The 15,670-nt window shown below is 38.5% G+C and overlaps 1 protein-coding gene across 9 annotated transcripts in view; it reads right to left on the bottom strand.

Annotated features, from left to right (window-relative positions):
- Window positions 1–11,491: 11,491 nt before the first annotated feature.
- Window positions 11,492–15,670, bottom strand: part of MITF (microphthalmia-associated transcription factor) — a 226,764-nt gene continuing 222,585 nt past the window's right edge. For 7 of the 9 annotated variants that reach the window (XM_011971045.1, XM_011971068.1, XM_011971051.1 and 4 more), the window contains one exon: window positions 11,492–14,988. In XM_011971045.1, coding sequence (XP_011826435.1) covers window positions 14,587–14,988 — 402 coding nt within the window. In that variant the 3' untranslated portion in view covers window positions 11,492–14,586. The remainder of the gene's footprint in view (window positions 14,989–15,670) is intronic. The other 2 variants (XM_011971039.1, XM_011971058.1) reach the window with 1 other exon arrangement.

The following is a 15,670-nucleotide window of genomic DNA, read 5'->3' as shown; positions in this document are numbered from 1 at the left end:
AATTTTAGTTGGATTTATTTCCCATCCTCTGGCACACAAATGTCTCATTAATAAGTCCAGCATGTTTGCTACTTCTTGCTCACTGGATCCAGCATAATGTCATCAATGTAATGGACCAGTGTGATATCTTGCAGAAGTGAAAAGCGATCAAGATCTCTCTGAATAAGATCTCTCTGAATAAGATTATGACACAAAGGAGGACAGTTGAGACACTCCTAAGGTAGGACAGTAAAGGTATATTGCCAGACTTACCAGCTGAAAGCAAATTGCTTCTGGTGGGCCTTATGGATAGGAATGGAGTAAAAGGCATTTTCCAAGTCAATGGCTGCATACCAGGTACCATGAGATGTGTTAATTTGCTCAAGCAATGAAGCCACATCTAGTACAGCAGCTCCAACTGGAGTCACCACTTGGTTAAGTTTATGATAATCCACTGTCGTTCTCCAAGATCCATCTGTCTTCTGCAGAGGCCAAATGGGAGAGTTGAACAGGGATGTGGTGGGAATCACCACCCCTGCATCTTTCAAGTCTTTGATGGTGGCACTAATCTCTGCAATCCCTCCAGGGTACGATATTGTTACTCACTTACTATTTTTTGAGGTAGAGCCAATTCTAATGGCTTCCATTTGGTCTTTCCTACCATAATAACCCTCACCCTATCAGTCAGGGAGCCAATGTGGGGGTTCTGCTAGCTGCTAAGTATGTCTACACAAATTATGCATTTGGCACTGGGGAAATGGCCACAGGATGGGTCCGGGGACCCACTGGACCCACTATAAGTTGGAACCTGAGCTAAAACTTCATTAATCACCTGACCTCCATAAGCCCTACTTTAACTGGAGGACCACAGTGATGTTTTGGGTCCTCTAGAATCCAAGAGCCAGTCCCCTAAATGTCTGATCATTTCCCTTTCCCCAGTGCACAGTTACCCTGTTAAAAGGCCGTAAGTCTCCTTGGGGAAGTATGGGAGAAAGATTCACTGCATAAATTGTTGGTAATGTAGTGGGGTCCTTTCTCAAGGAGACCCGGCCTCCCCTTCATTCAAGGGGTTCTGCGTCTGTAAACTGGTTCAAGTCTGGGAATTGATTGAGGGGCCATGAGTCTCTGTTTTTATAATTCAAATTAGTCTTTTGTCCATTTGACCTAGAAGTTTTCTGCTTGTATAAATTAAGTAGGAATGCAGTAGGCTTCCTATCAATTTCACTTGTAGGAACACTGTGATTAATTAGTCAACGCCAGAGCTCTATAGGAGTCAGACTATTCTGATTGCTGCTTTGCCTCTGCTGTCCATTATGATAGCTACACCCACCTTGCCTTTGACAGTTGAGTGCCACCATTTGGCCCCTGCCACCTCAGGATACAATTATTCCCATTGTATTTAAATTTTGTAATTGAGTGACTGTGGTCCCTCAATTGTTGGATCTGACATACAGAGAAGAGCAATTACAAGGCTCTTCAAAGATGCAGGTGCTGCCCTCACAAATCTATTTCACAAGCATTAGTCAAGGGTATATCTTCTGGACCCTCCCAGCTGGGATGAGTAGGTCTATAACAACTAATCCACTCCACCATCCCAATCTCCCTAAGCCTTTGGATCCCTTCATCTACATTAAACCAAGGGAGATCAGGCATTTCCAGTTCACTCACAGCTAATTTCATATTTCAGCTAACCAAGCAAATAAATGATTAGAACATTTTTTTAACTCCCCAAGCTGCAACATTAGATGCAGAGTCCCTACTTAGTGGGCCCAAATCAATAAATTCAGCCTGATCCAACTCTATGTTCCTTCCACCATTATCCCACACCCTTAATATCCATTCCCATACCTGTTCTCCAGATTTCTGTTTATATAAATTAGAAAACTCAAGCAATTATTTTCAAGTATAACATACCTCCTCATGGGTCACACTCTCAACCTCACCTGTAGGGGCCCACCAGGACTTTAGTCTAGTTATAGATCTAGAAGCAAACAGAGGTGTTGGGGGTGGTTCTTGAGGAGAATCAACATTGTCTTGCCTGGCAATTGCCTCAGGGGAGGCCATCGCTGTTGCCTCAGGCAGCACAGAGTTTATCTCCTTAGACGAAGATAGAAAGGCTCATGGCAGCATGGGTTGGGGAGGGAATGTTGCCACTACTGGGGATGGGGAAGTTGTTTCTTCTGGCAAAAAGGGTTCATCAGAGTTTACAAACTCAGTGTCCCTAGCTTCATCAGGGTCCTCCCACACATCCCCATTCCAAGTTGCAGGGTCCCATTCTTTTCCAATCAATGTCCTCACTTCAACAGTAGACACCTGGTAAAGCTGTACATGCACCTTTTTTTGTAGGTCAGCCACTTATATGATAAGAGCTTGTGTCTGGTTTTCCACAATTTCAGCTCTTTCTCTACAGAAGATAAGACTTTCACTCTGGGCAATCTTAGCAGATTTGAGGCTCAGTATCTGCTTCTGAAGCCAGGACATAGAATCCCTGAGTTCATCATTTTCTTTCATCACTTTGCTCACTGAACTTAGAAGCAACAACCAGCTTCATTATGTTCTTTGGTTCTCTATATATGGTCAAAGTTATTATGCATAGAGTCACTAAATTCTTTGCCTCTCACTAGCGATGCATCGGGAATGTCAAATGCATTTATTTTGCGTAATTCTCTAAATAGTTAATGCCAAGGACTATCAGTGGTGTTCTCCATACTATTAGAGGTAGAGTCCTTAGCATTTTTTGGGTCTAATCATATTAAGCAGCCAACTCCAGAAACCCCAAAACTGACTGAAGAACTCCATCCTTAATATTCTGTTCCTTTAGAATCACTCCTGGTACCAAAATCTGTATTAATCAGGGTTCTCTAGACAGACAGAACTAATGGAAAAAATACATATATATATGAACTAATGGAATATATATATGTGTGTGTGTGTGTGTGTGTGTGTATATGTGTATATATATTCACTCACACAATCACGAGGTCCCATAATAGGTTATCTGCAGCCTGAGGAGCAAGGAGAGTCAGTCCGAGTTCTAAAACTGAAGAACTTGGAGTTTGATGTTCAAGGGGAGGAAGCATCCAGCACGGGAGAAAGATGTAGCTGGGAGCCTAGGCCAGTCTCTCTTTTTCACGTTTTTCTGCCTGCTTATATTCTAGCTGTGCTGGCAGCTGATTAGATTGTGCCCACCAGATTAAGGGTGGGTCTGCCTTCCCCAGCCCACTGACTCAATTGTTAATCTCCTTTGGAAACATCCTCATAGACACACTCAAGATCAATACTTTATATCCTTATATCCAATAAAGTTGATACTCAGTATTAACCATCACACAGGTCTTAAATAAGACAACCATTTCTTTTTTTTTTTCTACATAGCATTCTGGAGATACAAGATGAAGCAGCTCCACCATATCCAACACAGGACATTTATCTCTGGTCCAAGGAAGCTGTTTCAGCTCTCACTCTTTCCTAGAAAATAGGAAGAAATGGAGGACTGCTCACATCCCATTATGCAGCATTTAATGATAGGGTCACACCTACTTACAACAGAGGCTGGGAACTATGGAACCCGGCAATATGGCTATGTGCTGAGCTACAATTTAGGGCATTCTATTGCTAAAATGAAGAAGAGAAAACAGCCATCGGGGGACATTAGACTGCCACAGTCCAGAGGTTGGGAAAAGATAGCCTGCAGGCCAAATCTGGCCTGCCACCTGTTTTTGAACAGCCTGTGAGTTAAGAGTGGCTTTTACAGATAAGCATTTATAATCAATTTGAGGCTAGGGGACAGGAACTTTGAACCGCAATTAATCAAAATGTCATTTTTCCCCTGAAAGAATTCTATTCTTCTTCATAGTAGAGTTGTATTACAAGAATGATATTCAATTATTATTATACTTAGCATTTCATCAATGAAAAATTGATGGAAATTTGTTTTCTCTCTTGTTACACAAGCACCAATACAATATATTTAATTTTGCCTTTTGACTTGAAAAGCCTAAAGTATTTATTTCCTGGCCCTTTACAGAAAAGTTTGCTGACCCTCTCATTGTCTGAGTTGGACTAACCTATTAGAATTTCTACAAAGTGTTGAAAGAATGGCTTACAAGTGGCTTAGCAAAATGAAATCTCATGACCCTAACAAGTCCAACCTGTGTTTCTAATTATAGAAAAACTTATTTAACTAGGTTACAGCTCCAGCAACTTCTAGTTAGCCAAAGTGCAGTGGAGAAAACAGGCAACTAGGGGAGGAAAAGATTTCCTCATAGCCAAAATCAAAGCACTAAAGCTTATGCATTGCAGCTTAGGCAGCAGAATGCCCAGATATTTACACGAGGCACATTTTCCTTATACAAGACACAGTTCTGTTAACTGTTAAAGACTTAACTGGATTAGCAATTCTCTCAAGCCCACAGCAGAGCTGGAGCATTAAATCTGAAGGGGTTTGGGAGGAAAGAAGACGGAGTAAAAGTGCTGCTCTCTAGGGCCTCTTTACACAGGGACCAAAACCTGCATTACTTCTCTGAAGCCCCCAAGGACACCATTGTGTTACAGCTCAATGTAATAATAATCTTAAAGATGACCCTGAGCCATCACGCACAGGTAAAATTATATTCATTATAGTCTGTTTCAAGAGGTAGAGAATCATACACTTGAGAAAGCCTATCATCAAAAATAGTGAAAATAAAATTTTGGCCATTTAAAGCACTAAGTTCAGCCATCTGTAAGTTAATTCACGTGGAAGTTTTATTCTCCCAAGAACTCATGTAAATGAGATGTGATAACATGCTGCTTGTACACAAATATTTCCACAGTCCTAGCAAACAGATTCTCTTAACCTAGTACTTTCATTTATTTTATTTTTTTTAAAATAAGACTGTATTCTTATTGACAATATTGTGGCAAAACTTGCCAACCCTTGTCTACTGATCACAAATATGAATATTTTCTATGAAAGGGACAAGAAACTGCCCAAGCAGTAGAAGAAGAAGGAGATGGAGAAGGAGAAGGAGCAGGAGATGGAGAAGAAGGAGAAGGAGCTGCAGAAGGAGAAGGAGCAGGAGATGAAGATGGAGAAGAAGGAGAAGGAGAAGGAGAAAAGGCAACCCAAGGCTATGAAGGAAATAAACAAGACGGTATGTTAAGGAAAGGCAAATAGAGTCTCTTGTCTATTATGTGAGTTGGTCAGTGCCCTCTTCTCTGAGAAGGTGAAATTTCATCTGAAACCTGAAAGATAAGGAACTAACTGTTGGGAAAGCAGGTGGACACAGGCAGAAAGGACAACTTGGATGAGGGCTTCTCAGTTTTTAGGGCTGCCTCCTTCTCCTCCAAAAAGGCGGAGTCAATCCTAGCCCAATGGGTAAAAATATGATTAGGAATAGCCTGTCAGTGTATTCCATGCTGCTGGCAATAATGACTGGTCCAGGATTAAACATACTGGCCAATTTGGGCCAGTGAGACTCTGGGAGGAGAGAAACACTCTTTCCAGGCTGGTTGATAAACTGCAAGGTTGTGTTTGGGGCCATTAGCCATTTTGCCACCTCACAGGGAGAGTTTGCCTAGAAATAAAGCCAACACAGAGGAGAGCAGGTCTAAGAAGAGGGAGCAATGCATGCATGTAGTGGTCATTTGAGCACTTGAAGTCACCATTCTCAGTTTCACCCCTGGAGTTTTTTTTTGTTTTTATTTTTTGGCCAAATGGAGTTTAGTTTCTGCTATGGGCAACTGAAAACATCCTGATAACAAAGTAGGCTTTAGAAGTGACAGAAGTAAGAGTTCATTTGTATTTAGAGGAGTGAGTGCTTGGTGAGTCCTCTGAATATTGAATACTGTAGGCAATTTTAACACAATGGCATTTGTGTATCTAAACATAGAAGAAGTACAGTAAAAGTACTCTATAAAAGATTTTAAAAATAGGATACCTGTATAGGGCTGGTGAATAGGGCTTACAGGACTAGAAGTTGCTCTGGGTGGGCCAATGAGTGACTGGTAAATGAAGGTGAAGGCCTAGGACATTACTGTATACTACTGTAGACTTCATAAATACCGTACACTTAGGCTACATTACATTTACAAAAAATTTCTTTTTTCAATAATAAATTAATCTTGGCTTACTATAATGTTTTACTTTATAAACTTTTTGATGCTTTTAACTTTTTGACTGTTTCGTAATAACACAGTGTAAAACACAGACACATTGTACAGCTGTACATAAATATTTGCTTGGCTGGGCACAGTGGCTCACACCTGAATTTCCAGCACTTTGGGAGGCCGAGGTGGGTGGATTAGTTGAGGTCAGAAGTTTGAGACCAGCCTGGCCAAAAAGGCGCAACCCCATCTCTACCAAAAAATATAAAAATTCACCAGGCATGGTGGCACACACCTGTAGTCTCAGCTACTCAGGAGGTTGAGGCATGAGAATCACTTGAACCCGGGAGGCGGAGGTTGCAGTGAGCCAAGATTGGGCCACTGCACTCCAGCCTGGGGGATAAAGTGAGATTCTGTCTCAAAGAAAATAAAAATAAAAATAAAATAAAATAATTTTTCTTTTTTATATCCTTATTCTATAAGCTTTTACTATTTTTCATTTTAAAACAATTTTTAACTTTTTTATTAAAAACAAGGACAAAACCAGAGACATTAGCTTAGGCCTGCACAGGGTCAGGATCATCAATATCACTGTCTTCCACCTCCACATCTTGTTCCCCTGGAAGGTTTTCATGGGCAGGAACATGCACGGAGCTGTCATCTCCTCTGATGGCAATGCCTTCTTCTGGAATATTTTCTGAAGGACCTGCTGATTTAAAAAGTAGGAGTACTCTCTACAATAATGATAAATAGCAAATACATAAATCCATAATATAGTCATTTATTATCAAGTATTATGTTACTGTTCATAATTGTATGTGCTATAATTCTCTATGACTGGCAGTGCAGTAGGCTTGTTTATACCAACATCACCACAAACATGTGAGTAATGCATTGAGTTCGTGGCATGACAGCTGCGATGTCACTAGGCGATAGAAAGTTTTCAGCTCCATTGTAATCTTATGGGACCACCATCACATATGCAATCCATCATTGACCAAAACATCATGATGTGGCACACGATTGTATTTTATTGCAAAACTTGGGTCTTAGGATCTCTGTCTGGTAGAGGATTGAGTAGGGGGTGAGAGCCAGAGAGCTGGTTATGAGAAATGAGCTATGAAAAATGAGGAAGAGGGAGATGCAGCTGTAGGGATTTAGTATCTCCCTTCCCTCCCTTTCTATCACCCTGGGGTTCAGGGTAAAGGAAGAAAAAAGTTCCAAATTTGTGCATCTGAGAAGGCAAAAGGTTGGCAAGGGTAGAGTTTGCTCAGTCCTCTTGAAGTCTAAGCAATAATTATCTCTTGCTTTGCTTACTATTACTCTTCTTCTTGCTTTGGGAACAGTACTACCTTTTGGAGTCTGGGTGAGTCCCACCTCCTTGTCTCTTGGTCCACAAGGTTTAGGTGCTGCTGAGTGAATCTGGCAGAGTGGACACGTGACTCAGACCTGGCCCACTGGTGTGTTCCATTTTTGGGTTATGGTGATCATAACCAAGTAGGCCTGATCAGAACTACTACAGGGACTTCACCATAGCAACTGGGAAAGAGGTGCTGGCTGTCTACAGGACTTTGAAACTGCCAGAGGGGACCTCATGGAGAAGACCTGCCTCTAAGAGGAGGTTGGCGCCAAGAAAATTACAGACAGGCAGATTGATTGCTTGTTTGAGCCCTTGAACCCAGGCATACATGAAGTTATATTTGCCATTTGGACTTTATGGTAATATGAGCCAATAAATTCCTTCATTCCACTGGAGTGAAATTCCTCTGTTCACCGTTTATTCCTAGGCGAAGAGTGAGGGCTGAAAAGTATTTTTAAAAGACATTGAATGAAAGAAATCTGTGATCTCATCTGTAAGGAGTGGAAAAGACGTGTTAATGTATTTTCCCTTGGGCTTTGTAATACAGTGTTTAAATGCTAGAACAACCTTAGTAAGTCCTGTAATATACTACAGGCATATAAGAATTAATATAGCTCTTGTGGGTTGGCCTATAACCAATTAACAACAGAACTTTGGAGATACAATCTGGTCCATCTGTCAGGACTTACCTTCATTGAAAAAGAGTCATTGACAAGCCTACATCAATTCTGAATACCATACAATTCTTCCTAATGTCCTTCCAGCAAAAACCAGTGAGCAGAACCTAAAGTTATAAACCAAATATTTCCTAAACATTAGGTTGTCCATATTTAAAGATGTGGGAGACATTCAACATAAAGAACTTCTTATATTACCACTTATAGAAAAAGTACATTGAACATGTGCATAACCAGAGTGAATATTTTCTTTGAAAATGAAAACATGTTACTTTTTAAATTCAGGAATAACAATTTTTTAATGCCAATATTTTCCTTAATCAGAATTTTATATTTTCATTGGAGATGAAAACCTAAGCTAATTTGTTTCTTTGGAGTAATAATTTTTTAATGACAATGACTTCTACCTGTGGAATCATAAACAAATGTAAGCATACTTGCCTTAGGAAAACAAAAAAATATATATTCATTGAGTTTAAATAATTTATGTAAAATCTCCAGAATTTCCCAAACGGTGTTCTTTGGAACAATTAGCAGGTATCTTACACACACACACACACACACACACAGTCCTGTGGCCAAACGAGATCGGGAAATGTTACAAACTCTCAATCCCATTAGCATAATTTAGAATGTGAGAAGCCTTGCCGTAGAGATACCTGTTCAAATTTGTTTAGCTCAGCATTTCCCAAAGCTAACTTCCTCAAAATTAACTACAGTATAGCATTTCCCCACCCCAGCCCACCTCCAAACCCCCATTCCTCAAAGCAACTTGTGCAACAGCTTGTGGAACTAGCTCCATAAAGTGAAGTTTGGGAAACACTAGTTTCGTGGTTTCTATTTACATAGATTTTGCTGTCTGAATAATATGTAAGGAATTTTGAGTGACAATTGCACCCATTTGGATATATCTTCAACTGACTCCATAATTAGAAATTTAAAATGCAAATTTTTCAAAAGCAAACTGTCTTTACCATTTAGATGTGTTGCTGAAATTTATTTGGTTTTGTGTATACTCATATTACTTTCTAGTGTATCTGGTATAGGTAATAGGCTCAAAAGACCTACAAATATTGAACACAAATACAATTAACCATGTCTACATTTTATGCTATATACAGGACCTTGACAATTTTAATATGGCAGGTTTACTCCACACTTTTTTTGAGGGGAGGAGGATATATGCCTCTTGGAAAAAGCAGGATAATCAAAGCTTCTTCACTTACACTCTGTTCAGATGTGTATTATGGATTCATGTTATTATGGGTGCAGACATAAAGCCACTGCTATTGAGCCTCAGATGTGGCAGCAAAGAATTAAGAGATCATCACCACTTCTCTCTAAATATAATGAAAATCTAACTTTACAACACTCCTCTTGAAGGAGCTTTCCTCGTGCTACTTGGCTATGCATTAAATCTTGGCATACACAAAAAAATAAAAACAGGGTAATTCTAACAGTTCATTTATGTAGGCTGGATTAGGAAGATCAACTTCTCAGATGGTTTTCCAAAGAAGTCATCAAATGTAAGTACAATTGAAAATAAAATCCTGAAAAACATTTCAATATTGATAGGAAACTGAAGACAGGATATAGTCAAGACACCACTCTTAGCTGTATATCAGTGTATATCGCAAAGGATTAAAAAGTTTAATTTTTCAAAAGAATATAATAAAGATTTCAGCTTCAGTAAGGCATGTTTTATGAAAATAATATAATTATTCTCATGGCAGAAGCATACATGCAGAATGTACGGTTTAAAACAATTTAAATTTTAGGTCATTTGTGCTGAAGATATTTTAATGTGATACATTGAGTTTATTATTAATTCTCTAAAATATTCCTACCCTAGGTCTTACAAACAGCAAGGTTCCTTTCTCCAAAATGGCCTGGGGCTCCGTCCCCTGGCCGGTTTACACACATCTTCAATCTATGTTGTAATTCAGTGCTTTGCCAAATGTGGTGTGCATGTCACTGCTAATACAGTTGATGATTTTAGTTGGTCCAGAAAGTATTTTCCGTTTTAGTAATGAAGGTGATTATTATAAGAAAAGCTATCCTTTACTGAGCATTTACTATGTGCTATCAAGCACAAATTCTAGTATTATTAACTCGAATGGTCTTCATAAGACCACTATATGGTAGCTACTTTTGAGGCACAGGGAGGCCAAATAACATTGTGCAAAATCACAGAGCAAGACATGGGCAGAGATAAGGTTCAAACCCAGGAAGATTAACTGAGAGGCCATGTGTGGTGACTGAACGGATGTAATTTATTTGAAAGTGAATTGGCTTAATAAAATTTTAAGAAATTAAGTCTGTGGGTATCAAATGAAGTCATACACATTGCAGGCAAATGTCCAATCTTCAGGTAACACCATTATAACACGTAATTGTGTGTGTGTGGCGGGGCGGGGGGGGTGGGGGGAAGCTAAAGATGAAGGATCCTTATGGGCTGTGAAATGACTGTTTACTGGTAAATACCAGGACAGAAATGTGAGTGAAGGTATTTCTGCAGATCCCCCGGAGATGAAAAGCCCCAAGTTTCAGCTTACTTGCTTTTGATTGTGCCCAGAATATTTTCTCTTGTTCCAAAAGGAAATCTTCCTACTTTTACATGTTTTTAAGGGGTCCTACAGTTGTACTTCTAGGGAAAATAAAAATAATTCTAATAGGCCTGAAAAAGAAAGGCCTTGATTACTGTATATTACAATTTAAGAAGAAAATTAAACTTAGGAAAAAGCTGACAGCTCAGGAGCATTACAGGAAGTTTCTTGCTCATTTTCTCCAGAGGTTAAACCAGAATATATTTTTTAAAAGGGCAGAAGTTTAAGGTCTAGCTAGGGAATAAAGACATGTTTTGTCTGACACTTTCCAATTCAAATCCAACATTTATCAAATGATTCTTAAGTAGTGTATTAAAAAAAAAAAAAAAAAAGCAACCAGGAGCTGGCAGCCTGGGTATATTAAGCTTTCATTATTGTAAATTTGTATTTTAAAAACCCAGTATCTTTTCTGTAAATATGCAAGGGTTTCTCTGACAATTTCTCTTTTTTAAAGCCACCTCTCACTGAAACATTTTAAATAAAACTCCTATATCTAAAATGAAGTCTTGGCATTTGGGAGTTTAAAATCTCCCCAAATTCAGAGGGGGATAAAAAAGCTGCATAATTATAGCTCATCTGAGTGTAAGTCAAAAAGTAATCAAAAATGTTTAAAACCAAAAAGTAACATCTTAGAGTGGCATTTTAAACAAAAAAAGTACTTACTGGCATTCTCTAAATTTTCATGCAATTTGTTATTCATTAAATCAGAAGAAAATGTGCACTACCATTTTTTGATAAGGCAGATAACATTCAAAATTGGCATTAACACAATAGGCCACCACTATGTGAAAAACCAAATGCTTTAATGAGGCTATCAAGAACAAGTCGATTATTTCATTGGATACATTAATATCGATCCATAATATACAGTGCTATGGACCATACAGAAATTATTGCTGCATCCAACAGCAGGTGACTATTATTAACATTACAGTACCAAGCATCTGCAAGAGACAGTCATTTGTCATTTTTATCAAGAAATAGGGCTGTTTTATACTGTTATTGACATCAACTTTTTCCCAGTGCATTTTTCAAAAATATTAATAAGTTCATTCCTTTGTGCTTTTAACTTCCTATGTATTGTATTTGTTCTTATTGCTTTATTGTTTAAAAACAACCAGAAAGAATTTTGTCATCCTATGTATGACCAGGTTGCTTGTATGCTTTTTGGCAAAGTCAGAAGGTTTGGTATTTCCATTGCCCTACTCAGAGACAGACAGACAATTTTGGCATTTTGGTCACTCCATACAGAGGCCCAACCCCGAGTCACAATTCTGCACCCGGGAATGGGGGGAGTGGTGTGGATCATTTTCTCGTTACAAACAACAAGCCCAAACCACTGCCTCTTGGCTTAACTAGCCCCTAAAACGAATCCACACTCTATTTGGCAAAAAAATAAATAAATAAAACCACCCCCAAGATTGCAGCATTCTCCTGGGTTTGCTCACCTGCCACCTGCAGAAATTGTCTCTTAAGAGAAGGGGACGGGGAGGCAGGCAATGGCAAGGTTAGGAGTTGCGACAGTCAGGGCAGTGGTACAAGATGCCATACTTTCTTTCAACAAAGCTTTCTATATGGTTGCTAAACCATAGTCCTGTTCCCTTGGCCGTAGGTTAGTCAATCTTGCTTTATTTTTAAAAACCCTCAAAATCAGCTAAGGAAAACTAACATCATAGCGTCACGATCTTCAACTTTTGCATCCAGTGCCCTCCCCCCCATATAAATATGAAGAGAAAAACAGACAATGCTATGATTGTATCAATGAACACTATGGTACAATTAGTTGTTCATGCAGATTTGCATCACTATTCTAGGAAAAGAGCAATACAGTTAAGGGGGTTGAAAGAATGGGAACTAATTTTCCCTACCCCCTTAAGTAATAAAGCTATAAAACTGATAGCATCACCAATGTTTCCAAGGATTCTCATTGCCCAGCGTGCGTGGGAACTATGCAGTTGATTATTTTCACTTAAACCATCCATTCACACATCTGACGATCACTCCTCTCTGAACCCTCCATCACCCATCACCAGTTCACATTTGACATTTAAACACTTTTTAAAAACCCTCCTGAATAAGGTTTCCTGATGAAAGAAGTTGGCACTCTGTCACTAAAATATATTTAATATTAAAAATATCTGAAGGAAAATTGGAAGCTCTTATATTGTCTACATAGGCACCATGCTACATGTTCCTCTTGACTATAGATACCATCGTGAAACTTTCCCCTACATTACAGTTCAGTCAGTGCTAGTCCAAAAAAGACTACTGCTATATTTAAGGCACTTCATTCTGAATGGATATGCTTTATGCCACTTGCTATTCAATTGTAGGCTGCTACTGAGAAATTCCATTCAACAGCCTGGCTCATAACACTATATGGCATCTGTATAAAACATCTAGGCTTGATACATGTAACACTACTGTTATTGCATAGGACTACACAAGTAGATAATGCACTGAAACTAACTTTACAACATTGCTCCTTGTTAAAACATTGTTATCAAGTAACAGTAATTTGCCAATACAGTATTTCTTTCTTAAAAATAAATTCAGCAAGTTTGCTGAAATAAACCCCAATTTAAATGACCAGAATGGGCGTATTAATGCTATGGTTATCGGTCTCCAAGAATATTGCTATTTTCATATCCTAAAAATAAATATGTAAGTTTATTCTTTCTAGAAAGCCTGGTTTTAACCTATTAATACTACACCTTAAATGTGTCCAAAAACAGTTCTGAGTGAGACTGTAATTTACAAAATATTCGCAAAGCTGTCTTTTAAACGCAAGACCTTGCATAAAAGTTTTCTTTCATGGGTGTACAAAGAATGCGGAAAACCACCAGTGAGTTGTAAAAATATCGAAAACTTGCCATTTGAAGATGCATATTCTTACAAATTAATACAAACATATTGAAAAGAACAATGATAATAAAGAATCTGTACAAATCAAATGAACAGTAAAACATAATTTAAAAATAAAAATAGTAAAGCCAATTAGAAATATGCCCAGTTCGGTTTTCTTATCAAAAGCAAAAATGAAAAAACAACAACAAAAAAAGAGTAAAACATACTTTCAGTGCTCCTCAATAGTTTACTTTGAGAGGACATTAATTTCCATTTCAAAATAAAATAGATCTTATGAAAAACTGAATCATACTCATTGATGAAGAAAACTGTAACAGCACAGAATAAAAGAGAGCGAGATTAGACTTTAAATTTCAGAGCCTTGGTCTAACTCCCTTCAGTTTCAGTTGGTATCAGTTATGTTTTCTAACCAGACGATCTTCATGAAAAGACTGCAATTTTTTTTTTTGTCTTTTACAGAATACAGTATTTCTTTAAATAGTTTGCAGTATAAAGACTAAACAAAGCTAGAGGGGTACTGTATCTTTAAGGCAGTACCAATGAATCAATACATTTATAAAATGGAAAAGGGTTAGTATGGATTTCTTTTCCTCTTTTTTTTTTCTTTTTGGTTGCTTTACATTCTTTCAATTAAACTTTACATTTAATTTCTAAGGAAGTCACAGGCATAAAAATCTCAAATCAAGTTTCCCCTGAATAAAAATGGACAGACATTTCTCTGACGCAAAATCCTCTTGCTCAGAAAGCTCAAGTCTGTGGTGAATTCAGTTCACAGATACTGCACACTTATTTGTACAATACTTTGGAGGCATCTGTAGTTGTAAAATAGAATATACAAGTCTGTTTCACAAAATTCTAAAAATAAAATATATCCTGGGCTATTGATAAAGCATGAAAAAAAAATTTCATATTAAAGGAAAAGTATCAAGAAAACCCCCTCAGGTAAGTTATTAAATCTACGAATCAAGAAAGGAAGCAGTTTGTGCGAATGCAGTGCAGGGAGGATTCGCTAACAAGCATGCTCCGTCTCTTCCATGCTCATACTGCTCCTCCGGCTGCTTGTTTTGGAGGCTCCGGGGGACACTGAGGAAAGGAGTGGATCAGTGACACCAACGGGAGAAAGAGTGTCATCCATCAGGATGTCTTCCAGTTTGGATCCCATTTTCGTGGGGACACTATAGGCTTGGTTGGCCTCGGTCCCAGTTCCGAGGTTGTTGTTGAAGGTGATGGTGCCATCCGTGAGATCGAGAGTTGTTGTACAAGTTAGGTCTGCGTGATGCTGAAGGAGGTCTTGGCTGCAGTTCTCAAGAACGGGTTCTTGCTTGATGATCCGATTCACCAAATCTGGAGAGCAGAGACCCGTGGATGGAATAAGGGAAAGTCCATGAGCTCGAGCCTGCATTTCAAGTTCCTATAATAAGAGTAAAGATAAAACACTGAAATAGGCAGAGCACAGAGGACTTTTAAGCCCGTGAAACCACTCTATATGATACTGTAATGGTAGATGCATGTCATTAGACATTTGGCCAAACCCACAAAATGTACAACACCAAGAGGGAATGTAAAGTATAGACTTTGGAGGGAAATGAAATGTCACTGTGGGTTCACTGATTCTAATAAATGTGCCACTCTGGTAGGGAATGCTGATAATGGGGAAGGCCGTGCATGCTTGGGGGAAAGAGGTGTATGGGAAATAGCTGCAGCATTATTTCAATTTTACTGCGAACCGAAAACTGTCCCAAAAAATAAAGTCTATTATTAAAAATCAGATACTTGGAAAACAATAAATCCTCAAAATAAAAGTTTTTTTGTTCTTTTAAATTAATAAGCTCTGTATGTTCTAAAGTATAGTAGAAGTACCACTGGTAGTATATGAAATAAAGTTTTAGGTGTTTTATAGATTTGACTATGTATGAAAAACAGAGAGAGATGGTCTCTCGCAGATACTAATGTTCACACTGAGGATAAGTTAAAAAATACAAAAATGAAGTTTTAAATGCAAGCTGATAAAAATATTATTTGGGAGGCCGAGGGGAGTGGATCACCTGAGGTCAGGAGTTTGAGACCAGCCTGGTCAACATGGTGAAACCCCC

This window comes from Mandrillus leucophaeus, unplaced genomic scaffold, assembly GCF_000951045.1.
Source record: "Mandrillus leucophaeus isolate KB7577 unplaced genomic scaffold, Mleu.le_1.0 Scaffold121, whole genome shotgun sequence".
In the NCBI taxonomy this organism is placed as follows: Eukaryota; Metazoa; Chordata; class Mammalia; order Primates; family Cercopithecidae; genus Mandrillus; species Mandrillus leucophaeus.
The sequence above is the reverse complement of the archived record's forward strand: the minus strand, read 5'-3'. Positions and strand labels throughout refer to the sequence as shown.